The 26,687-nt window shown below is 40.3% G+C and overlaps 1 protein-coding gene across 8 annotated transcripts in view; it reads left to right on the top strand.

The window, feature by feature from the left end:
- The window catches only part of PDE5A (phosphodiesterase 5A), a 105,948-nt gene that overhangs the window by 48,848 nt on the left and 30,413 nt on the right, over positions 1 to 26,687 (top strand). For 2 of the 8 annotated variants that reach the window (XM_018921128.3, XM_030239202.2), the window contains 3 exons: positions 342 to 444; positions 19,673 to 20,255; positions 20,938 to 21,027. In XM_018921128.3, the coding sequence (XP_018776673.1) occupies positions 362 to 444; positions 19,673 to 20,255; positions 20,938 to 21,027 (756 nt within the window). In that variant the 5' untranslated portion in view covers positions 342 to 361. Of the gene's footprint in view, positions 1 to 341; positions 445 to 7,124; positions 7,278 to 8,140; positions 8,269 to 16,392; positions 16,504 to 19,672; positions 20,256 to 20,937; positions 21,028 to 26,687 lie in introns of those variants that run through there. The other 6 variants (XM_018921127.3, XM_009096288.4, XM_009096286.4 and 3 more) reach the window with 5 other exon arrangements.

Here is a 26,687-nt window from a genome sequence, read left to right as displayed (position 1 = left end):
TATAAACTGCCAGAAGTGAGTTTTTAGTCCTCATGGCTGCAGAAAGACAGATTAAAAATCAGCTCCCTGGTCATTCAGAAGACTAAGTGTAATACTAAAACCAAGGGACTCATTTGATGTCATTTCAGCTGTGACAGAAACTTTTTCTATAACCCAAGTGAAATCCCATAAACTTTCTATTTTGCTATAGCTACCTACAGTACAGTACCAGTGACAGCTATTGCTGTACTCACTGATCTAATGGAGGGAAAATGTTTAATAAAAAAGCTCTTAAGTGATACTAACTATATTTGGAGTCAAACAAAAATGGATTTAATTCATCCCTTGCATTGGTTTTACAGCCCCACATGAAGTACCAACTATGCTAAAGGCTGCAGAAACACATGGCCATGGAAAGCCCCTGCCTCAGAAACCTAACAGTGTGCAACCTGCCAGTGATGAAATGTAAGTAGCAATCTCAGAAATTGTGATAAATACCACAGTTACTGTGATAAGTACCACATTTGGTTCCAAATGTGAAACCAAAACATTCTCATAAAACACAGAAACTCTTCTACAAAACTAACAAAGGAAAGCAAAACGGCAGAGAGATATTATGTCCCCCAAAGACAAAATCCTGCTTTTCAGTCCATTTTGCACCTCTGTCACCCAGTCTCACATGGAACTAAATGTGAAAAGCTAGGTACTTCTCACAATTTGGACCCAGCAGCTCTTGTAATGTTCACTAATTTCCTGAGAAATACAGCTTCACTTCTTCAGGAAGGCAGGGTGATGCTGACCCCATGCTATTTGATGGGAGAATCTAGAAATCCATTTCACTGTTTTGCTCTAATAGTTTTCCTCTTTTATTTACCAGAGAGAAACTAGTTATCACATATCAAAGGGTTTTGAAAGCTCCAGGTGCTCACATTAGCCAAAGCTTTAAAAAAAAAGAGATGAGAAGGAATGAACAGGTGAACAGGCACAGTGGAGAAAACCTCTCCATGAGCATGCTGATGATTTAGGATCAGCAATGGTACATTGTGAATACTCTCATTCAGAGTCCCTTGGCCAAACAAACATCAACACCACAGAACCTTTGGGGATAGGTACGAAAAGTGAAGGAGAACGTGGAAAGATCCTACTATGCCATACCCCTCCAAAAAAATCAAATGGGATAGTCAGAAATGGACACATTCCTGTTTAACAACTTCTTCTCAATCTGGCTGTTCTCATACATTTTCTTCTTGAGTACAATTAAAATTCTATGCAAACCCTGTATATTCATTTAGCAGAGCTGCAGTGAGCCTTAGTTACAAACTAAACTCTTACACATTTTCCTTTCACATTTTTCAGAACAGTGAAAATTTAGTGGGTATACCTTTAGGTTATAATACCAATGTTATACATAAATAAACTCTATTCACTGTATTTACAGTTCAATTTTTTTGTTGCTCTTTCACAGAGACTAACATTTTCCTTCAATACCAGAATATGTCTGTGCATTCCTAAAGTCCGAAAACCAACTTCCATGTCCATTGCATAGCACGTCATAGCTCTGTGCCCCTAAAATACTTCTCGTGTGACCTATTAAAGAAGAAATTTGTTTGTTCACTACGAAGATTCCAAAACATCAAAACTAAAATAATAGCAGTTTAACAGGTATGAACCCTAAACTTAAACACTACAAGCTAAAATTAAAAAGCAAACCAAACTAAGCAAAACATGTCTTGAAATTCCACATAAGATCCCCAAGACAGAGGAGAAGCAAGCATTGTTCCATTATTTAATAAGGAAATTGCAGATCATTTTGCCTGACATCAACGTCAGGGAAACTGATGGAGAGGCTGGTACAGGAAGAAATCAGTGTACAATGAAAGGATGATAGTACAATTAACGCCAGTCTACACAGAAAATTAGTTTTGTCAGGAATAAAAAAACCTGCCTGTTTGCCCATGAGACCATGAATTAGTTTGATAAAGTAAACTCCTGTAAGATTTCATTAGGGCTTTGGCTCACAAGTCTACAGGGTTTTGATAAAAGCCCCAGCAATGTATACTATCAGTATGGTGCATACGAAATGGACCCAAATCATACTGAAAGATCTGAACAAAAAAATAAAAAATTATTGATGGAAAAAGCTGCAAATTACAAAAAGTTATAGAGATATAAATAACACAAAGGGTAGACCCTTAATATAGACCAACTAAGAATACTTAGTGAGGTCTGGCCTAGATTTTAACATAGAGAAATCTATGTTTTTCATTAAAGGGACAAATAAAATCTCATTTAAAAGATAGGAAATTATTTTTTAAAAGGAGTCACTGTGAAAAGAAAGAAATAGTACTAAGAGGCCCAAGAAGACACATTCCCAGGGCAAAGCGTAGGCAAAATTATTCTTATTGCCCAGGTGGATTAAACCATGACACAGGAGTTGGTGCTACTAGACCTCTCTGTGGTTTCAAAAAGAGCATTACTGGGAGAAGGTCCTGAAGAAACAGCTTCAGAAACCCAAGGGTTTCACTGAGAGAAATGATACTTATTTGTGATGACAGGGGGCCTTCAGAAACTCCAGTTGTTAGGTTAATGTGTGAGAAGCTCAATTGATAATTATGGTATATGAGTACAGAAACAGGAAAGTGAATGCCCAAATTGCAGTAGTATGTACTTGAAAAAAATCTGGCTAATTTTTCATTTATATCATTTGCCACTGAGTCTCCATCTCCAAATAACCACAACTAGAAAACAAGCCCCTTATAATTTGATTCAATATTATCTGTAAGACTAGTTCTAAACCAAATACTTCAATTTGAAATCACAATTACTAGTAAAAGTACTAGTAGGAGCAAGGGCTAATTGAAAATTACTAACTAATAGCTAAGAATCTCTTTAAAAATAAGCTAAGTATCATTGTAAATGAAGGAAGGGTTAGATATGCCATTGACAAGGGCCTGGAATGAATCAGCCCTACACATTTCCTACTTACCCTCCATCTCCCAAGCAAAACCCACCAAACCCTCCATTATCCACCTATGTTTTCACCTACCTGCATCAAACCCAATTACTGCCCAGAGATCAAACCCTATCACAGACCAGTGCCCTTCAGCAACCCTGCACGCAGCTTGGCCAAGTACACACTGCAGGACAGGCACAGAATTCAGCTTGATAAATTGGAGATGGATTGCAAGCACAGGATGAAATTAAAAATGTTCAAGAGCAAGAAAATACAGTTAGGCAGAGGTAAACATACAGGCAGCACCTGAGCACATGGCAAGCATATAGAAAAAGGGAACAGAGAGTACAGAAGTTAACAATATCAGGCTGTTGCCAACAAGGCATGAGCAAGGGTGATAGTATTTTCAGACACAGAGCTTGCAAAGAACCCAAAATATTCCTTCCACTTCATTGGGATTTGATCTGTGTTCAGATGGATTACTTATTCCTAACTTGGTGAGACACTGCAGGAATGGGAGAGACAATCTAGACAATGACCAAAGAGAAAATGAATGATCAGAGGGCTGGAAAGCATGATGATCAAGGAAGAACTGAAAGATGTGGCACTCCTTAGCTTAAAGGAGAGAAGGCTGAGAAAAACAGAGAGACTTGCTAAGAGCTTTCCAACTTATCCTGAGACTTCCAACAGAAATCAGAAAAAGTTAAAATTTCAGCATACTGATAGACTTACATATCAAATGCTAATATGTCAAATTCAAATCCTAACTTACATTTTTCAGGAGATAAAGTCTGACAGTGTTTTGCAGACAAATACCCATGCATTACAAACAGCTTTGAGAAGCTGCTGCTTTCCTGACGTGAACAATCATTTTGCCTGGTACTTTGATTGACGCAAATGCTCAGTCACATTTAAATCAAAATAGGAGGAAGCTACTATTTTCCATGGCTTCCTGTAGGACATATGCACTGTTATCCCAGAGGAGAGGGCAGGTTATGCAATGCTGAGCAGCTCTGGGGAAACATTTCCAGCAATTATTTGGAAAGGACTGAGAGAATAAATTTATAAGACATTCTCATCATTTAGTGTTTTCATCACTAAATAACTATTAGATGTTAAATGAATTGAATTTTGGTTATTATTTCACTCTTCTTATGCAACAGAATGGAAGGAGAATGGAAACTTGCCTCACTCGTATTAGGATTCTTCCACTGCATGTGTGTGAAAGTGTCGGCTAATACAGAAGTGGAATAGCTTCCTCTGCCTTATCATATTCTCACTGGCCATATAGTGCAGTCCTAAACTTGATTTAGGAGCCAAAATGGACCAACTGTTTTCCAGATTTAAGAGATGGTAGAAAGACAGCCAATTCCCACTTCATAGCAAAGCTAAACGCTGCTCCAATTCACCTAATGAATAAGTCAGACAAGTTAACAATGTTGACATCCGAAACGTTATTTTTTTTCTCTTTTAAAGGGAAATTAAATAGAATTATATCACTTTCAAATAGATTTAAATAAATATAGAGTTCTTTGAGCATAAATTATCACATAAATAATTTTCCTCTGGTTACATACTTCCTTATTTATTCTTACTAATTATCCTGAGTTAGCAGAATTTCTAATTTATGTGCCTTGAGCATACAGAAAACAACCCCACTTTTTTATCTCCTTACATGACAATATTTGCAAAACATCAGATGAAAGATTTCAGCCAAATAATTTTTCCATCCACTAGTCCTGCAATAGCATGGCCTACTGATGGAAAAGCTTCCTGGCTTCAACACTGAGCTGCTCTCAAGCAGCTTCTAAACTTGAACTGGACATTTTTATTTGTGTGACATTACTATGAGCCCTTCTCAGGTTTAGAGCTACTCCACATCAATTCTATCCTCTGAGCTCTGGAAACAAACTGGAAAGCTGGGCGAGAGCTAAGATACACGGAGCTTTTTTAGAGCACTTTGGAAGCCAAAATTATGGAAGACTTTTTCCACTTTGACCATTCATTCTTTGTTGTGCTTGGCCTTCATCCCCTCCTGTCACCTTAAAAATGAAAACAACATGTTCATTATTATTCATGGAAATTCATCGGATACGAGGAAGGCATCCCTTCACCTCCCTCCCCAACTGTTCAGTTTCTATTTCTTTTGGGAAAGACTCTGCTATTCTTTGCTTGGGTAGCAATCCTTTGAACTGTTGCTTTGCCACTGAATTCACCACTGATCATCAGGAAGATGATCATTTGCATTGGCTTCACTGAATCTCATCTGCAGGCTAAATAAGGGCCCCAGCAGCAGCAGCTGCAGCCACAGGTCCCAGTTCCTTGTGGCACGGAGTACAGGGATGCTGGATGCACCTCAGCTGGCCTGATATTTAATGTTACATGTTTACAGTTCTCCTTGGTGCAATCTCTGTTCCTGACTGGGGCTACTGAATGTTACCACAGGATAAATGTTTATTTCTATTAGTGCTACTCCTAATTACATGAAATAAGATGCTATCTATTGCAGCTGACATAATTGCATTGACCATTACCTTGTTATTCTCCTATGAGACAGAGAGAAAATACTATCCTACTTTTTAAATACCAGTAATTAAATTATATATTTGTATTTCTCCTTTTGTAAACAAACTCTTTCTGCCTCTTTACAAAAAAGATATTTCCATGTGTTTGGTCCTTCTTGTGTTTCCTGTCTAGATCACCTCTGATGATTCTGCAATTGCTTTTTGAGACTGGATGAACAGTACCATGATAAATATTCCACATGAGACCATTCAGGGAATGGCATTTCAGTTACTTATAAAATCTGCATTCTATATTTACATGTTTTACATTGCTATTATACTTAAGCATTTTAACACAGTGTCATTTTCCAAAACCTCTGCCTAGCTTAGGAGCTTTAACTGCCATGTCTACTGTAGTCTCAGGACTCTTTTTCTGAAATGGTTAATGCAGAAATCTGTGATTTACACAACAGGTTTATTTTATTTTTTCTCCTAACATACCACTCTTTCCAGGTTTTGGCACCAAACATCTGCTTCATTTATTGCCATGCTGGCTGTTCATGCAGTTTGCTTGGTAATTCTGTATTTCCCTGCTGAAAGATTTGTCTTTGCCTTGAACAGCAGCTTGACTCGCGCTGCATGTAACTGGCTTATGCTTTATCTTCACATTTGCTCTCCGGTCACCATGCACAACATTTCCCCTGAGATTCCCTTTACAACAGGGTAATGTTCATGTAAAACCTCCCTTTTTGTGTGCCTCATGTTACACACAAACTCTCACAGCCAAAAGATACATTGTCCAAGTCAGTGCTACACACAGATGTGACACAAAGGCACAGAAGATAAAACTTTTCCCTCGAGCTCATGGACAGGCTCTGAATCCCTTTGCTGTGAAGTTCCTGCTGCAGCCCCTTCTCAAGCTGTAGAACCCCACCTCTCTACATACAGGAGATATCTCTCTGGTATCAGAAGTCTATACACACCTGAAAGAGGGTTGAGAGCAACAGAAAATATTTCATACAATAGCTCTCAATGGACTACAGAGGAGAATAATTTGTAGATTCCCTTCCCCTGAAACATTCTGCTATTTGTTATCTTACCTTCAAAGACACTGCACGGGTGGCAACACAGGAAGCCATAGATACGCATTAGACTTTGTGAAATGTGCATTGTGAATGCAGAGGATAAATTGTTACAAACATGTGCACGTGCACATCATAGAATGGAACTATCATACATTAAAGTGGTGCTCAGAGTTAACCAAAATTGCAGTCCCAGCTGCCTAACTTTGAGAAAGTAGGAGCTGTGTGTTGAGCATCCTCAAAGCTAGGTTGTGCTCATTCAGAGTCTAAAAGGGATCTAACAGCCGCACCGTAAGCACGAACGACTGTAAAACCAGGGGTTTAGTACTCGTATCCAGGCTGAAGTCTGTCAGAGATCACACATTGACATCCGACATCGGAACCCTCTAAAGCGACACTCGATTTGTCAAAAAGACACTTTTTCGAAGCAGGCGGGGCCGCGGTGGAGGTGGAGCCGGCTCTGCCCGCTGCGGGACCGGCAGCGCGGCCGGAGATGCGCTGGGGTGCCGCGGGCCGGGCTTCCTGCTGCCCGCACACCTGGGAGCGGGGCGTGGGCGGGGGCCGGGAGCTCAGGCTACCGCAGCTGTAAAGCGGGCCGGGCCGGGAAGGCAGCCCCGGCAGCCGCGGCCGGAGGCGGCAGAGCGGCGGTGGGAGCATGGAGCGCTGCGCTCCCCCCGCGCCGGAGCAGGAAGCGGTGGAAGCGTGGCTGGACGATCACGGCGACTTCACCCACTCTTATTTTGTTAGAAAAGCTACGAGGTAAGACCGGAGCGGCGGCGGATGGAGGCAGTTCCTTTTTTACAGGAAAACCTCGCTCTTTTCCATTTCACTTTGCTGCCTCCAAAGAAAATAAAAAGAAGCGACTCCCACCCCACCCCCGCCGCCCCCGCTCTCGAAAGAGCAAGAACTGAAACCACCACGCAGCAGCTCCGTCCGGCTGCCACCGAAAGGCACATGCGGCGCTTCCCCGCCGGCTCTCGCCTTTAGACTCCGGTTCGCGGCCGCTCTGCGGCGGGAAGCGCCCGCCCGGCACCGCGAGCAGCTCAGGGAAGCCGTCCCAGCCCCGGAGCTCCCCGTTCTGGGCTTTTAGTTATTTATTTTGTGTTCTCCTCCGTTCAAAACAGACATGGTCAACTTCTTGTGAGTAGTGAGCAACTATGCATTTCCCCGCCCTGTGAAGTAGGTAGAAGCCTCAAAGAGCATCTGATGTTTTTGGGGAGGGCGGGTTATGTCAGTGCTCAGTCATCTCAAAACAAAGGGCTGCTCTTCGAGGGCTCCGTCACCCTGTGAGTTCATCACCTTTTTTGACAAAAGGGCGGCCCCCGGAGCGAGGGCCACGGGCTAAGCGCTGATGCTGTATTCGAGACCGGAGCTCCGCCCGAGGAGGGGGCTCAGGAGCCCGTCCAGTGGGGAGAGCGCCTCTGGGACGCTGCGCCTTCCCCCGGGAGGGAGGCGGGGGTGCAGCCCGGGCAGGGCGGCGAGCAGGGAGGGGATCGCTGCACGGATGAGCGGGGTGCAGCCCGAGCAGGGCGGCGGGCACGGAGAGATCGCTGCCCGGGGAGCGGGCGCGCTGCCGGCAGGGGGCGGCGCGGGGCCGGTGGGCGCCGCCGCTGCTCGGGGGCGGCCGCTCCACGCTTGCCCCTTCTCGGTGCCGGTTCTTGCGAAGAACCCAATATTGAGGACTTGAAGAGCTCGTCTGGGCATTCCCCCCCCCTTGACTTGACATGCTGCCTTTTGGAGATAAGACGAGGTATTTGCTCACTGTTGTCACACACTTCAACAGCGGGACTTCAAGTTGATTTGGAGTAAATTCGGCTATTTTTAGACGTGGAGTCAGGTTTCCATTTTGAATATTTTCCGATAAACAAAGCCGTGGGGATGCAGAGCCCGGGTGATCTGCAGCTCCCACGGTATATCTTAGCGGGAGCTCGGGTTAGTAAGTCCTGCGGTTGGCTCCTCGGACACGGCGTCTCCGCGGGCTGGCTGCGCTCCTCTCGGCTGCGCTCCCGCTGCCGAGCCCCTCGCACCATCTGCTCGTCGCTGCTGATTTGCTTCTTCCCCGAGTCACTTGGCGGGGATGGATGCATTCTGAATGAGGTTTTGCTGCTGCTGCTCCTCTCTGCATGGGATGGGGCGGTAAGAAGAGAAACCCCCATTAATAATTGACTCGCAGAGAGCTAGAAAGCTTCAGGGGTCACCTGCTTGCTTGTGACCATCTGTCAGGCAGTCCCCTTTCTTCTGCTGCTGCTTTCTTAGGCCCATTAAACCGGGAAAAAAAGCCTCGAAAATATCTTTTAAATGTTGGGTTTTTTTTTTTTTTTTTTTTAAGGCTGTAGATAGGTGCGGCATGCATAGATGGAAGTCGTTAACCTTGATGTTTGCTCTCCAGAACACCAGTGCGTGGTGTGGCACTGAAGGGCAGTTTGTTTGCCCAGGAAACAGGGTGCTAGCAGCTTTGGGAAGGAGCATTTTCCTAGTTCAGCCTATCACGCTTCCTTTGGAAACTGGATGTAGTATTGAACAAATAGGAATGCTAATTAATAGTAACCACTGTGTCAGATTTGTTTTCCCCATGGGCAGGATGGGTTAGTTCTTTTTTTTTTTTTTTTTTTTTTTTTTTTTTTCCCCACTCCGAGGCACAGTTTTGCGTTTGTGGCGTTCTGAAAGAGGCAGTACTTCAGACAATAGAATTCAGTCGAGTCCCCGAGATGGTAATGCCTCTGCAGTTAGAGAGGGATTTGCAGAAACACTGTGGACTTTTGAGCCCTCGCTTGGAAACAATTCTGTGATGTTTCTGAAATGACAGAAACAGTGCGATTTTCTCAGAACTCTTCTCTGCTGTCTTGCATGGAATGTTCTTTGTCTTTATTGTACAAATAGGAAACTATCTATAATAAGGAATACCTCTGTTATATGTAAGTTTGTATGTAAAAAGACAAATGACAAATTACTTCACTGTATGTTGATACAAAGATGATAACAAGTAGAGCTGAGTGGTTTGAAAGAACAGCTGTCCTTTTTAAAGAGGTTTAGTGTTCCCCACTTGGTAGTGTTATTTAGGACTTGAAAAAAGAAAATCCTAGTATCTAATACTGTGCTTTGTTTCAGCTGAATCTTTGCAGCGCAGCAAACATTGAACAAAGACTATGCTGTTAATGTTTTGCTACTTAGCATTATATTTACTCTCTCAAGTAAAGCAGGGTTCCCTGAACTAGTTTCAACACTTTTCTAGTCATAATTTATTGCTTCTCTTTATTTTTCTTTGCTTTGTTTCATAATATGCCAACGTTCTCACAGGTCCTGGAAGCAATAGACCAAGAAGTTAGTTAATCTGGTATTTTGCAGAGCACGGAGGCATATTCAGCTGCATGTTGAGAGGCACAATTGCTAATGGATAAAGATAGTTTTTGTATCTATTTCTCAAATATTTCTACATAGTAATAGGAAAAGATCACCTGCTCTATCACTTATGACTACATAATACAAGCTGTTTCCACTCACATTAAAGAGCTTTGAATTAGTACCCAATTTAGCAATTTTATAATGAGTGTTGAATAGTTAATACATTTTTTTCTGCAATTAATTAATTCCCACAGTGTTTTATATGGTAGTTCTGTTGGTAATTTCCAAACACTAAAAGTATTAATTAGGTGTTTAAACAATACTTAGAAGATGTATGCTTTGTGATTTTTTTTTTTAAGTATGGGGTTAGGGTTATCATCTCATATAATTGAGCAGTTGCCTCCTGATCCAGTTTGCATAGGGCAATTTGATATTAGTATCCATTTTTGTGGTTTGAATAAAAATTGTATTTTCTGGCGAGGTGGCACTTTAAAAGATGTTTCTTTCTATTCACAATTTGTTCATAAAGTGACAGCTGTTGGAGTCACTGTGCTCCCCAGTCCATGTGCTGGTTTCTTGGAGAGAAGGGCTGCAGGTCGTCGCCTTAACAAGCGTGCACCTGTGTTCCTCTCTCCCCTCCGAAGTGTTGCAGAAGATGAGCACATTCCAAGGGGCTCACACCTTGTATTTTGATCTGCAATGCCTCAAGGTTGGCAGTTTCTGCAGGAAGGCCACATCCCGGCCTCCTTCCAGGCTGGGCTGGCTTTATGGATATTGTCTGATAAAACTGCAGTGATTGACTTGAACGTGAGCAGTGTGAGACTGCAATCCTACAAGCGTGTAGTCCAGGTGAATAGCTTGGAGTTCTTCCTCCTCTGAGTAGGTGATTGAACTGGGATCCCATGAGTAGGAAGGTATGGAATCAGATATTTCTTACATTGTTTTGTACCAGGGAGGTGAGTGGCAACATAAATAGCTCTTATCTGTGAGGTGGTGTTCCAAGATGATCAAAGTGCAGCACAACAAAGGGGAAGTGTGTCACCAGCACACTTGGGGACAAGATGAATTTGGTTCACTCAGAGAGGCTGTGCTGGCTGACAAAACTTCTGGCTGGAGAGTTTGGTACTGCACACCTAGGGGTCAAGAATTTCTAAATGGCTTGCTCCTATGAAGTCTAGGCTTTTTATCTTTTTTTCCCCAGTCTTCTTGTTATTTTTCCCTTCCCAAAGTTTTAGAATTGCCTATCATATTCTGGCTTCCCAGAAGCAGACACATTTTCAAGTAAGGCAATTCTGCTTTGTTGCTGCAACTATGGTTGTTCTAACTAGATGTGATAAAGGCATCATCTGCTGGGTTTTGGGTCACATTTATGGCTAAATTCATTAGCTTTTTTGTCTTCCTGAAGTTTTATCTTTTTACATTCCTTTAAAAAAACAACACATGCATTGCCATGCTCTAACATCACACTTATTTCAACCCACTATGGAATATTTTTGTACTTCTGACTTCCTGTTTGTCCCTGCTTTAAAAATATGGGAGTGATTCTTAGTGCTCTTTGCTCTCAGAAGCAGCAGACTGCCAAAACAGCCAAAGTAAATTTTTTTCTCTCAATTGGAGTTAACTGTGTTCTTACAGGCACAATTTTATCTGATTCTCTAAATGTATGGTGTGCTGAAGACAAATTATTGACCCCAATCCTATATGCCCTTCAGTAGAAATAAGATTATTTTGTTATATATACCTCTTGGCTTATTAGCAGGTTTGAGAAATATTTACAAATGAATTAAGGTGGGGTTGTATTTGGAAAAATAAATGTTCTTAACAGTATGGTACTTCACAGTGCTTCACTGAAGATTCCAGAACTGGTATTTACTGGGAAACTATGCTAAAATTCAGATATTGAATTACTTGAATATATCAATTACATTTATTACTTGGAGAAAACTCAAGCACAGTTTGGGGCGTTTTTTTTCTTGATGGCTGGTGGACAATCAATTTCTCATGTGCTGCCTGCGGTACTACATTAGCCAGGACATTGGCCTTCTAATCTCTGTCTAGAGGGCTTTTAAAAATGTCTTTCAGTCTGAGACAGCTATCTGAAGTTGAAGCTCCTAAATATTATGTGTCATGCATTCTGTGCATTAGTAATGTGTGTGTGCTTATTTTTTCTAATTGAATGAAAATGCTGATTTTCCAAGATAAAGGTTTTGGATGCTTTCTGCACTGAAATGTGCTGTGACCTGTGTTTTTCTTTAAAAGTTGTTGCATACCAAAAAAAAAAGAAAAAAAAAATCCTAAAAATGCCCAGGTATGAACCATATGCACTTCTAACATGAGGTTGGTGAGTAGACAGCAGGCTTTGAACTTCCATGATTGAAGGACCCCAGTAGCTTTGCTGTGGAGGCACGGAATCCTGTGCAGATAGTTGGGATATGCTGCAAGGGGACTGGCTTTTCTAAGTCACCCAGTGTAAAGCATTAACGAGAGGACTGCAGACCCACTGATTCTTGGGACTGTAGCTTGAAACCCACAGGAAGCAGTGGTGTTAATGCAGGGGATCAGAATATTTTTCTCCCACTTAGTTGGTTTTATTGGATGTTTACCAAGCTTTTCTGAGATCTAAGTACAGAAAAAAAAAAATCAATTTCTGTGTGAATCTTGGAAAGTTTTCTGGTTGGTATAATGATGTTCATAGTTATCCCACTTATAAATAATGTATCAATATCCTTCCTTATGCCTTTCATGATAACAGCAAAGCTTTAAGATGCTCCCAAAATATTTTTAACTACTGATTCACAAAGCATTCAGGAAGCTGAGGAATGTTACCAGTATTCATCAAGTTGCAAATGTGATTGGCTACTTCTGGCATTTGTTGTTGGAAATAAAGTGAGGTGAGTGCTGGAGTATTTTGGAAACAATCTCTAAAACAGCAATTACTGTAGACTGAAGAAATTGTCATCTGAGAAATGATAAGAAACCGCTTACCAGCAATTTACGTCTTAAAATCCCCCAAAGCTCTAAATTGAACTCCTACACAGAGTCTTTGGTATGGTGATGAACTAGTCAGCAGAAACTGTGAGTAGCTACAAGGAGAATGTGCTTTCACTCAGTTCCACTTGCCCTATTCAATACAGAATACATTAATTAAAATACACTGGTAAGCGTTAGAGGATGGGTAGAAAATAAGACGGGGCAAACCACCCTGACAGTTAACATCCCCTTTTTGCCTCCTTCTGTTTCAGGCTAGCTATTACCATATTACAGTACTTTTGATCTTTCGATGTCCTCTGCAGGAGACTCAAGAAAGTTTGACAGCTTTCTTTGATTTCTAAGTTATAGAGGATCATGGAAGATCTGTATTGGGTATCTGCTGAAGAATCCTCATGTGAGGAGAATATAGGCAATACATTCTTGATGTGAGCTAATATGCTACCACCCACTTTCACTTTCACCATGAAATTGTTTTGGTTTTGTCATGGAAAAAGATAGTTATAAAAGCACAGTATAGAAGTATTTATTTTCCGTACTGGAAAAGAAATACATAAACTTATATGGAATGCTTTCTCATTTATATGATTGACTTGAAGAAAACTATATTTTAAAAAGGGCATTCAATACAAAAGGAGCTCTTTGCACAGTGTTAGGAAGGGAGCCCTACTCAAACATCCCTCATGGATAACAATGGTTGTCATTTCACATTGGGTTTGGCACTGAAAATGTCGCCACAAAAAGTATTTGCTTAGTGAAAGGTATATATTTTTCCACTTAGTTGTGCATTATGTGCACCCACCCCAGCATCTGCACTTCAGTCATACTTAACCCTTGGGTTAGGAATTCAGGTGGAAATTAAGTAGTGCCGAAGACTTATGTGAGACCTCCAAGGATGTGTGAATTTAACTCTTAATCCTTTTTTCACTGAAATTACTGGTATTGTCCTAATGCTTTCCCAACAAAACCGTTTGGTACCTAGTTATTGTTATTTTTTTCTTTTTTATGGGCTTGGAGCAAGAAGTTAACACAGGGAGGAGAAATAAAGGTCAGGTTTTAGAACTCTAACTTTAATCCCTGAGGATTTATTCTTTCTTTATTTATAGTGCAACAAGAAATTCTCTTCTGTGGAAGAAAGCTTTCTTGTAAAAAGTGAAGCTTGAAGTGAGGTTATTAAAGAAAACTTGAAAATAGCTAAGAATAGTCTGTCAGTGTTAGTTTTCCAATTTGAATACTTTTGCTACAAGTAATAAAGCAATCTCTGCCTTCTATTTTTTAAAAAATGAGCTTTCAGACAAGATGAAAATTTCATCATTCTAAAAAGTTATTTCCGTCTCTCGTCAGCATGGTTTGAATCTAGAATTAATGTTCTAAATTAAGAACTGTATTCAAACAGAAGTCATTTGTGCCAATTGAAATGTTTAAAGCTAAATGTATCCTAATATATTTGACAGTTTTGCTGAAACCTGGCACTGTTGCACTTCGTATTCCAGAACTGCTTGTCTACCACTGTGAGAAATGGTATCTCCACTAACTGTAATTAGGAAGGGTTTAAGGAAAAACATCTAGTGTTTTGTTAATCTACTCCTTTAGTCAGTTTGAAAGCACTTCTTTTACAGTCAGTTTGTTTCCATCTAGTGAGGCCTTATACAACTTCTTTAAATCTTTCCATTGCTAGAAAAGACACAAAACCACTTAGAACGTGATTGTGAAATACGAAATACTAGAAAGAAAATGGGAAGGCAAGTGTAATATCCAAGTAGCTTTGCATTTCAAACTCCTTTGCTAAAACTGAATAGTTTTGGGCTTTTTGCTAATGCTTTAAATTATTTCTGTATCTAAATTGTGTCAAGATGCTGGAGAGAAATTTGAAGACATCTAGTGGTTGTTTTTATGGAAGGCAATTGATAAAACAGTTATGAAGTTTAGCTTGAAATATTATTGATTTCAGCATTGTCAGGATCAGCCGACAGGAATTCAGACACTTGAAAGATGGCATTTTCTAGTTGGCAAGTTTGTAATCCCTCTCCTGAAGTGTTATCAATAACTGCTGCTTTGAATGAAAAATGAGCAGAACAGTCCACACAGCTACTGAAACATCATGCATTGTATATATGAGGGGTTTGTGAGTGACAGAGAAAACTGGAAATTCTTTTCCATTTCACTGAAAACTACTTATCGCTGTGCTCTGTTACGGAACTGCGAGTGTTACACGTGCTTTGTGCAAGGTAAGTAACATGCAGTTTTTACTGTTGTTGTTGCATCTCAGTGTTATTTATCTTTGCATTCTGTACTTTGCACGTTTCCTCCGAAGGTGCCAAGCAGTTGTGCTGAATGGTTACATTGGTGTGTTCTTACGTAGGCTATATAAAAGCAAGACAATTGCAACCTGGCTGTTAAACAGGTTCACGGGGTTGGGTTGTTGGCTTTTTTTTTTGAGAAGTCTGCTGTCTACTTCGAAGAAAATCACAATGAGGCAAAGATGGGTACAATAAATTATTTATATTCCCAATATATGAGTAGCATAGTGATTAGTGTTGTGTCAGTATGGCTTGATGCATAAGGCACAGGAAATAGAGCCAAGTTCTCTTCAGGTCGACATGTGCCCTCCTGCATGGCCTGGCTCAAGACATCTTGCTGCCTTGTGTCTGTGTTTTCTCAACCATTGATTTTTTTTGCCTTATTGCCTATTAATACTGAAAACTTCTTGCTCTAGGGACAAGTCTATCTGTACAGCATTTAACAAATTGGGGCCCAAGTCTTAATTCCTCTGAAGCTTGCAAGGTCTCATGTACTGCAGATTACTTGTGCTTGTATATAAGCAGTGATAGAGAGGGGAGGATCACACAACTTTGTCTTTTTTTCTTCCATGTTTTGCCTGCCATTGCATTTTTATCCCCTTCTTAGCACTATCGCTTCAAACTTCCTCTCCAGTTTTGTCATCTGCTGATGAAGTCACCAGCCAAATTCAGCAGTCACTACTGTCATGTTCCATAGAGGAAAGATTGGATTTGGCTGATAGGAATGACTAAAAAATGGTAACTTCATATTCTACTATTCCCGTTTATGAGCTCTGGGATAAATTACATCTTTTTTGAGTGAAGGTTCATATTAAAGGATCATAGTGCAGTAAAGGATGCACCCTGGTCGTGAGGCATATGAGTTCTATAGCTCTTCAACTCACAGTGATTGCCATGGTGGGATAGAGACACTGCACTGAGTTTAAGTGTCTGCATGAATCACTGTAGATCATTATCTGCTCCTGCAACTTCTAAACTATAGCCAAGGTCTTGTCCTTACAATCTGCTCTTGACAATGCCAGTGCTTACTGAAGACTGTTCCTAGGAATAGTCCCAAGTGTTGGTTTCTTCCTGCAGTCCTTTCAAGTGACATCTTAATTGTACATGGCACTCATTGCTAATTTCCAGGAGCCTCACTCGCAGCTCAGGACGTGTCTGGTGTCGGATATCTGCTGAGCTAATTCTGTGCTGTGAGAGTTCTTGTGTTAGTCATAATACCCTTCTTGTCATGCATTGTTAAATAGGACTGAGTGTCAACAAGCGGACGCGTGTCAAGACACCGAGAGATTTTAAATAGAGTTAGAGTACGTCAGCTCATGCGAAATGCTGGTTCTTCCACCCGTGTGTGTAACTGGGTGAGTAAAAGGAGCTAAATAGTTTCCTTGTTAGAGGCATTTGGTAAAGGTCACTGAACACTGTTCTTTTTCCAGTTGAATTTGAATGGCTTTCCTGTTGCCCAAAGTAAAATGCTTAAAAGGCTTGAAGTTGAAAGACACGCTTTAACCAGTTTAGTTAAGGATTTGTTGATGCTGTTAATCTAAAGAGCTTTCTGAGAATCATGCACTGTTGGCAAATTATTGAACCATCATCCAAGAGAAATCAAAGGACAGGAATATCTTACTCATAATTATGCAGCTCCACATATAGTTCTGTTCAATGTTTAAGTGCTTCATAAACAGTGCTGACACCCAACAAGTACTTCAGTTCTTGTTAAACATAATTCCATTCATGTGAAAGGTTTTACAGCTGTGTTCCACATCCCTCAATAACCTCCATAAGCAATGGAGATTATTTTACACAGTAAAAAGGCAAGAGGGTAAAAAATTAATGATGTCATGGACACAGTTTGAGAACAGGTATTAGCATTCAGAGTACATTATTCTTACTGATTGCTATTGCTACACCATTAAGGCCTGGGAAAATCATAACACAACACTGCAGAATAAACAAAATGACAGGTTTCTACTGACAAATCAAATTTCTGCTGTAGTTTTTTCTTTATGCATGAAGGGTAATGGATTCTTTCTCTGCCTTGCATCTTGTATCACCACATCGGTGTATGTAAATTCAGTGTAAATCAGGAGAAGGGAAAAAGATAGCTTTTTATATGCTCCTTTCCTCAGGAATAAGTAGGCAGGGAATCAGATTGCTCTGCAAATTGCAATTGCCCAACAACAGCACAGGTTCATTTCCAAACATGCCTTCAAACATGTGCGTTTTCAATTACAGAGCTTCTGAGCCTCATCAGTCATTGAAGAACCCCCTCCATCTGGTACTATGTCATTACTGCTACTTTTCAGTCTTACCTTCCATCAATGCCAGTCCTCAGTGCTCAGAAAGAAGTCAGCACACAAGTGAATCTGGGTCAAGTCAGCAATCTTCTTTAAGACTATCAGTTTTGCTATACCTACCTTCTTGTGTCTGAGGTTTAAATGCCTCCAGCTGGCGCTTGCTGGAGGTTCTTTTCTGCAGCCTTAGTGCTGGACAATAGTTTTGTTTTGGAGAAGCTAAAATTTCCAGGTTATTTTTTGTTTTGAGGAGATCAGAGTAAAACAGGACCCACATATAATGCATCAGCTAACAAGAGTTAGCAGCACTGATTTTAGAGGTTGTACTGTACTTACATACAGATTTTGCTGTCTTTAGCTTTTTAATTTTCTTAAGGGTTTTTTTGGTCATTTTAATTGAAAATGTTTATTGTTTCTCATTCAGTCTAATAAATGACAAGTCCAAGTGTAACCAAATGATAACTTCTTATTTTGACTCTCAGTGAAACAACTTTTGCACATGTGACACTGTCCTATGTAAATCATATTATGCATTGCAGTAATGAATGGTCACAGTTCCCACATTTAATGTTAATCCTGTTTAAGTAATGGAAAGTAATGTTGTTGAAGTCAAATTTCTTATAATATATTAATTGTCCTTTGCTTCACTGCAAGAAACACTTGCATGAGGTTACTGCACAAAAAATAGGTATCACTGCTTTAATAAAGGAGGATCATTGGTTTTTAATAATTCAATTTTTTATAGCATTTTGTTTTCCTACAGTTAAGGCCTCCAAATGGTGATTGAAGAAACTCTTTCAAGCCTTTCTAATAGAAGTCAAATGAGGTTTCCTTTTGTGGATACCATGCTATTAAAAAGAATATTGTTGGACTTGAGATTTTAACTGATCACTTTTCTTTGAGTTACGGGCTAATTGTGCTTGAAGTATTGCATCTTACAGCAAAGATAAAGGTGTGCTCTCAGGAAAATAAGACTATTGTACAGTGCTTTTCATATGTAATATACACTGATGCACGTAACTGATCAGTGGCTGACTAACCTGACTCAGTTCCATGGCTTCATTCAGCTTCACTCTCAGAATTCCTGCGGTCTGCCAAGCAAATAAAAAATATCCCAAATTTAAAACATGACCACCATGAAAGCTTTCCAAAAGATCAGACTTGTTAATAGGATTTTTGCTGTTCCTAGGCTCATATGTAATACAGCAAAAACCCATTTCTTCTGAGAGTAGGGCATGTGCTATGAGGAATCCTTGACACTGAGCAAACAAAACAAAATGCCCTGTATTAAAAATAAAAAAAAACCCAACCAAACAAAAGACCAAAAAAAAACCAAAAACTGAAAGAAAAACCCCTCAGATTTTGGATGAGAAAATGATATTGTGATAGAAATAGTATACTCGTGTTCTGATGATATGCTGCATAGTGAGGACATTTTTAGGGCTGGCTTTCTAGTGCTAAGTTAATTTGAGAAGCACAGTTAAATACTAGAGATGGATGGCATTTTTTGATTGGTGGCGAACACTTAAAAAAACAGTTTTAGGGTTATTTGGTATTTGGGGTTGAGTTAGACAATGAGTGTCATCTGGAAGGAAAGGAAATAGGAGGGGTGCATGAAAACAGTCTGTTCTTATTTTGAAGGGGGTTGAGTTGTTAATATTCATGTTTCTTTGATGGTTTTTAAGCAAAGCTTCTATGCTTTGAGTCCAACCAGCATTTTTTATTAACTTGGAGGGCAGGGAAGTTAACTTAAAAACAGTATATTGGCAACAGAAAAATAGGAAGGACTGCAGGTGATTGACTGAGAGAATTAAAGTTTGGAATTATCTTTTTAGAGGTTAAAACCAAAAAGTTTTGTCTTCAAATGAATATATATGTCTTAGACAGAAATCCAAATCTTAGAAATGGAAAGGACTGGAACTTGTCAGTCACAAAATGATGGTGCAAACTTCTGATCAGTACTCTGAAAGCCACAGCAAAGTGGTACTCCTCTGCCCCATTCATGTATTTCCTCTAGGCAAAAATAGCTTATTCTTTACAGGGCAGAAAATTTTACTTCCTAATTTGGGTGAAGTGCTGCATAAAATAAGGGAATATTGATGCAGAGGAGTCTAAAGGTGCCTCACTATCCTCTGTGTGAGCAGGCTTAGTTATCCTCTCACAGCGTCAGCTTCCAATATGTGCTGGAGGATTTTCAATTCACGTCATTTGCTGTATTTTTGGTTTTGTTTGACAGAGAAATGGTTAATGCATGGTTTGCTGAGAGAGTTCACACCATCCCAGTCTGCAAGGAGGGAACCAAGTCCCAGAGCGAAGCCTGTGCCTGTCACCAGCCTGCCTGTGCCGAGACCACCAACTCCGGGACACCAGCGAGGAAAATCTCCGCTTCTGAATTTGACAGACCCTTAAGGCCTATTTTTGTCAAGGACTCAGTAGGAGCAGTGAGCTTCCTCTCTGGCTCTGACAAGAAGGAACAGATGCCTCTGCAATCTCCAAGGATTGAGACCAGTGCAGGGGATCAGTGCTCCAGACTATTAGAACTTGTGAAAGATATTTCTAGTCACTTAGATGTCACAGCGCTTTGCCATAAGATCTTCCTACACATCCACGAGCTGATCGCAGCCGATCGCTATTCCCTGTTCCTGGTGTGTGAGGACAGCTCCAACGAGAAGTTCCTCGTGAGCAGGCTGTTTGATGTGGCAGAAGGATCCACCCTGGAAGAAGCTTCCAACAACTGCATTCGCCTGGAGTGGAACAAGGGCATTGTGGGTCACGTGGCAGCCATAGGGCAGCCTCTCAACATCAAGAATGCCTATGAGGTAAGCCAAGGAAATTGATCTTCAGCAACTCTTGAAAAAGTAGAAGCTGCCACATCATCAGCTGCTGGAATATTGCCATTTTAGTGCCTGTATTTGGTGCTGTATTGACTTAAAGTGGCCAAGATGGAAACTTGACACTGGTTTTGGTTATGATACATGTATAGTAGATACATGTGCACACAGAGATGTGAAGCTAGGACTAAAGAAATCAGATTATTCAGTGTTCCGTACTGAGGGGAATAAATGAAACAAGCAATCTCTGATTAAAGCAAAACCACAAACCACGTTTATGAAACCGTGTTCCTCTGTGGGCACAGATCTATTAGTTTATTTCTGTAATTTCTTCTTGAGGATAAAAGGTAAACTAGGGATGGTTAATTCATGAGCATATTTATTATAATGATGGTCTACGCTCAAAACAAGGCTTTTCCTAGGGCTTGAGTTTTTGTTCTTTATAGCAGCAGTCTTAATCTATTGGCATTCATGCTCCACACAAATGCTTTTCTGTTGTTATCACGCTGATAGGAACAACTTTATATAATTATTGGCTGGTAATGAAACCTTTGTTATCCTAGATAACAGCAAAATAAAATATTAAACTTTTCTTAATCTAAAAACCACAGAAGAAAAAGAACAGGTCTTTAAGCTAGTAGTCTAATAATTGCATTTTTTCTTGTATCAGGATCCAAGATTCAATGCAGAAGTTGACCAGATCACAGGGTATAAGACTCAGAGCATTCTCTGTATGCCAATAAAGAATCACAGGGAAGAGGTAAGTTGCAATTTTGGGATCACTTGATGTAATACTGTTTCCGGTCATGGTGATGCTTTAAACTTTCATTAGCCGGCAGTCATCATCTTCCAACTTTTTTTTTTTTTAGCAAGACTGCTTATGTTTGTTTAGACTGTAATTTTATCTTATCTAGTTCAGTAATGTAAGCCAAAGGCAACTGTCAGGAAGAGTTTAATCCCAAATGGAGCAGTAGAATATATATATTTAACTCCAGAAGTGCTGTACCTACTTCCTGTACTCAGTATCTGTCAGTATTAAAGTTCTCTGCACGCTTACTGGTCTGTCTCAAATTGTGATTAAGTTATTAGACAGCTTAGCTTGTATCTGTATTGCTTAATTCAGAGGGCACAAACAGGGTTTTATCATTTTCTAAAAACCTGATTATTTTTACACTCTCTTAACTCAACATGACTCCTAATTTATTACTTATGAGCTAAGAGCCTGACATCAGGCATTGAAAAACACTCGGTGTCCATGTGATTCAGAAAAGTTGTCCTCAAGTCATGACTTAAATCGCTCCTAATTTGAAACAATGTGAATCTGCTCACTGAACTCTTGCCCATATTTCCTGTCCATGCTGCTTCTCATGGGAGCTCTCTCATCCTGTCTCATGCTATTGCAGTAGGGAGAATTCTTATGGGCTAACAAAACCTTCTTGCCCTGAGCGTTTGAAGAGTGAGTGCAGTAAAGTCCATGAAAGCCAGTGAATGGGGAAAAGAGGAGATGCACTCTTTGGGAGTAAGGAAAGTCTGGTTCGATTTTCTTTGATCCTGACTGTAGTGGCCTTTAGCCAGTTCTAGAATACTCATAAAATATAAGACTCTCCACACAGTATCTCAGAGCTTTGAAATGGAGATTTTTCTCTCCTGGAATTTATTTTTCAGAACCTTTTTCTAGTTTGCTTTCAGAAAGCTGAAGCTCTCAAAAAGAAATGTTGCCAAGATTGATTTGAAGACATCATACCTTTTTTATGCTCTTCCATCTTTCGCTCCTTTTCTAGAGTGTCACCTTGACTGCTACTGCACTAAACCTTTTTTTAAAATTTAATTTATTAAACTCCTGCATTAACTTGTTTATTGAATCTTATTCAAGCCAACCCAGATGATCAGCCTGTATTTCCTTTCTTCACATACTGCAAATTTCAGCTTAAATTATTTGGTTCCATTCTTCCAAGGACAGCACTTGATCCTTTCCTACTCCCATTCCTGCTTAAAAGTCTTCCCCTTTCTACCTGGCAGCAGTGACTGCTGGCCCTGGGCCAGGAGATGTACAAAGCAGATGCCATGTGAAGAACTGTCAGGGATCAGTGGTCCATGTCAGGCTGATGCAAGGCTTCCAATTTCACCAAAGCCATGCCATTTTCTTTTTGTCAAATAGGAAAAGATGGTATGTCCCACAGAACTGGGTGCAGAAATGTACTACAAAGCCTTGCTGGCTGGGGAGTGTGGAAGTGCTGGTGGTGGGTGGAGAAGGAATGAGAGCTGCAGTCTGTTAGTCCATGCCCTTAAGTCCACCATGACTTAAGGGCTGAATAAACCTGCAATGGGCCGTGTCTTGGGCCAGCTTCCTCCTCCTGAGTGCATCAGCAAGCGGAAATGAAGCAGGAGTTTGTTTATTTTGACAAGTTCAGCCAACCTGAAGTTTGAGGAGTCTTATACTCACAAGCAATAATTTGAAGGTGCTAAACTGTAAGGTTTCTTACAGGAAAGGATGGCATTTACTTTTTTTTTCTGAGTTTTACAGTCTCTACCAGAAGGTTTTTCTCATTCTCATTGTAACAAATGACTGACATGTTTTTGGAGAGACATTAGAGTCAGTGAATCAGTCCTTAATTTTCCATTTGCATCCTGCTGCTTTTTCTGTTTAAAAACCCCCCAAACAACAAAACCAGAACATTAGTTCCTCCCTGTTAAAAAAATAAATAGATAAAATTTAAAAATTCCCAAAGCCCCTCTAGAAATATTGAGGCTTGTGAATGCTGCCTTAGCTCAGGATGTCAGCAATCACAGTTAAAAGATGATTCTGGAAGACATCCAAAAATAAATACTGAGAAAGAGGAGCAACTGGGGCTTTCTGTTTGTTTGTTTAGTATTACTGCTATTTTTTTAAAACAAAAGAGTCAGTAATTGAGAGGAGGAAAATCTCATGCTGATTACTAAATCCTCTGGGCCTGCTGAAGTACGGAGATTTTTCCAGTAGATGTTTTTCACGTTTGCCTATATTTCCACGAGGCATGGGAGAAACCAAAGTTTCATTTAAAAATAACAGCTAGTAAGAAATTCCATAAATGAAAACAATTTGATTCACAGAAGAGCTCATGGAAAGGAACCCAAGAATTAGTAACAATGAGACACATTGCAGTGCAGTAAGAAGACTTTGATACAGTTTTGTAGACACTTGTGAACAGTCATTTTGACAGGATTGGATAGGGAATAGACATCCTTACTCTATTCCTCAGCTTAAACCAACCTGTGGAGCTCTCCAGCAGGTTTGGGATACCTGGAGAATGGATGGTTTCTGAAGCACAGAGCCACCACAGCTACCATACAACATCTACAGGAGTGACACAATTTTCTGTTATTGCTGCTTTTTTTTTTTTTTTTTTTCTTTGAGCTGGCCATAGTAGTTCTCATAAAAGGCCATCTCAGTTTATATTCTACTGAAATTGGTAGGATTTTCTCATGTGGAGCTTTTAGCTGAATTAACTGAGACATGTCTCTCAGGCTGTGAGCATGGAGGCTGTGAGCATGGAAGATTGAATTTCCTAGTAACTGGCTAGGGAAATGTTGGGGGTTTTTTCTGGCAATGTTTACTCAGTTGTTCAGTTTGTTGTTTACTGGGACCTATCTCCTGTCACTGGGAAGCTTTTCCCAAAAAGTCAATTGTTCTACTACTTAGAACAGCCTTTGAAAATCCCCTGTTGGATTTTATGGTGTAAAATGGGACTGGGTATGTCACCTTTAGCCAGCTAAGTTATTTTCTCCCCCAGCAAACCCTTCAGATAGCACACATCCCATTCATTGCAGCACAGAGCAGGTCTAGCCAAGCTGACTTTAAACAAACTCAGTTCCAGCAGCAGTCTTGTTGCAGGATTATGGAGATCAGTAATTTGCTTCTTGGATGGATTTTCAGCTTATGCTGAGACACACATTATAGTAGCTAGACTGCTGCAAAGCATGGGGAGCTGCTGCTGGCATGAATGATAGAAAGGGATGTGAAATTTTTGTTGATAAAAAATGAGTCTGTAAATACAGTTTTGTCACTGCAGGATAGTTTTATAAGCTTGAATCCAACATCTACAAGACCAGGAGAGCAAAGTAAAGTCAACACTGCTTTGCCTTCTGTAGTGGGTGTCTTCTCTTATCAAAAATGTCAGGTTTCCCATTTCTGTTACCATTCTTTGGCTTTAATGTAACTTTCCTTCATGTGCCAGTAAATAAAAAATATATCTCCTTAAGAAGCAATACTAATTACATCAGAAGTCAGCTTAAGAAAGAAACTACTGGAAAAGGCACCAGCTGCCTTTAGAGCTGGAACAGCTTTCACAGAGTTAGGACTGTAATTTTAATGTGCAAAAAATTGCAGCATGAAACCATCCATATAAAATCCAGAGCACAGCCATCAGCATTAAAGCCATTAGTTGTCACCTACTGGGCACTCAAGGTAGCCTGCCACTTTTAGAGGCAGGACTCAGCTATTGCAAGAAAACAGTAAAAATGAAGTTGTCTGATAATTAGAAGAAATCTCTCCTTGTAATGTGGATCAGGATTTATTAAATTGGAAAAGTAGCACAGCTAGAAAAGAAAGGTTAGAGAACAAGTAGAGCACTGGAAGATCACCTGTGTTACCAGCAAGAACACAATCAGGAAAGCTGTGTTCAGATGTGGTAAGACACATGTGGGTATTGAATCAGCAATTGATGGAAGGTTTGTTCTTATTTGGAACAGAAAGTAAGAGACAATTCCATCATCAAAATTGCTTTTTGTCTTTGTGGTCTATGTCTGTATTAAGTGATCTGAATGGAAAAGAGCAAAGTACTTGGTTTCTGATCCAAGGGGAATTTCCTTCTGCTCACCCCTTATGCTCTTTCAATAGAGTAAACCTGGAAAAAGGCTCTTGCTGGGAACTGCAGGACTCCTCTAGATAGACTGTGTTCTATAACCCCACCTGCCTAGTCCAAATTGGAGGGAAAGCTCAGGAAAAGGAGCCTGTAGCACTCCACAGTACACTGCTTACTTCAATGATTAGGCCATAAACTCACAGGTGCCAAAGCATAAGCAGATCCTAATGCCTGCAGTCTTTCCCTTAGCCTTGGTTTTCTTCAGGCCAGAGTAATATCTTAAGCTTTTTTAGTTCCTTGTCTAGCTGAGCCTAGAGCACTTGATCACCTTTGATTCAGTTTTTCCGCTGGTGCAATCATAACTCCCAGCTGGAGATCAGATTTGGCCTATTATTTGTGATTTGTTTAGAATAAGTTTTAAAAATGAGGATTTGGGTTTCATACTGTGCTTAGTACTCTCTAAAATGCAGGCATATGTTCTCCATGGCCCCAAATGCTATCACATGATTGACTTTTGTCCTAATTACATAATTACTTTAGTAACAGGAGCAGATCCTCTCGAGTTTCCTACCTCTTCTCCTAATTACCTGGTTGCAGGCAAGACTCCAATGGCTAAAAAATGCCTCCCTGAAGTTTTTTTCATTACTGTCTCTGCATATTCTATGGAATTCTGAAAAGTGCACTGAAATTTTAACTGACATAAATGAAGTCAGAATTTGGGCCAGTTTAATTTTTAAAACTGTTCATTTTGTATGAAAAAGAAATGGTCACAACACAGTTGTCTGGAAGCTTAGAATGCCACTGAAACAGCAACTAAAAAGAGAGAGGTTTGCATATGCACAAAATTGTCATCTTAATCAATTCTACATGAATGTTTAGCAGGTTTATTCTCCTCATTACATCTTTCCCCTTCAGTTAAAAACCTTTACTGAAAGACCTTATCAAAGATCTAAAACTGACCATTGCTCTTGGAACACCTGCCTTTGTTAATGTATCTGAAACCTGGAATGCTGATGAAAGGAGCCTAGACAGTATTTTTTTTCTGTATTAATATGGTCCTTTTACTGTTTTCTTAGAGCTTTTTTTCCAGCACTGCAGACTTTCCTTTCATGGAGGGAGATGCATTTAAACAACCAACATTAAAGTACTCACCTCTTGGGTGAAAAGCCTCTGGCCTTGTTCAAGCCATCTTAGCTCATGCTGGATCAAAGCTGGAAAAAAAAATTAAATCAGCACCCAGGAGAGACAGTGGCATGAAAAGAGGTCTAAGCATTAACCTCTGCACTTGCAGGTGAACATAAAAGCATAATAACTTTCATTCCAAGTCTGCCAGAGGAGCACATAGGCTGGTGGTACACTGTTATTACAGAAAGGAAGTCCACTGGATGAGAAATATTCCTCACTGAAGTAAGAAAGAGGTTGACTGTGGGAAAAATGGGGTTGTACAGAATGGAGCTGACAGCTGAGCTTTATTTCAGACAGACATTTTTGAGCCCACAGTTGGCAGTGGTTCATGTTAAAGAACAATGGCCTTACTTACAGCATCAGTATTTTGGGAATGCTGGGCTGAGAGATAGTA

The sequence above is a fragment of the Serinus canaria genome, chromosome 4, assembly GCF_022539315.1.
Source record: "Serinus canaria isolate serCan28SL12 chromosome 4, serCan2020, whole genome shotgun sequence".
Lineage (NCBI taxonomy): Eukaryota > Metazoa > Chordata > Aves > Passeriformes > Fringillidae > Serinus > Serinus canaria.
The sequence above is the reverse complement of the archived record's forward strand: the minus strand, read 5'-3'. Positions and strand labels throughout refer to the sequence as shown.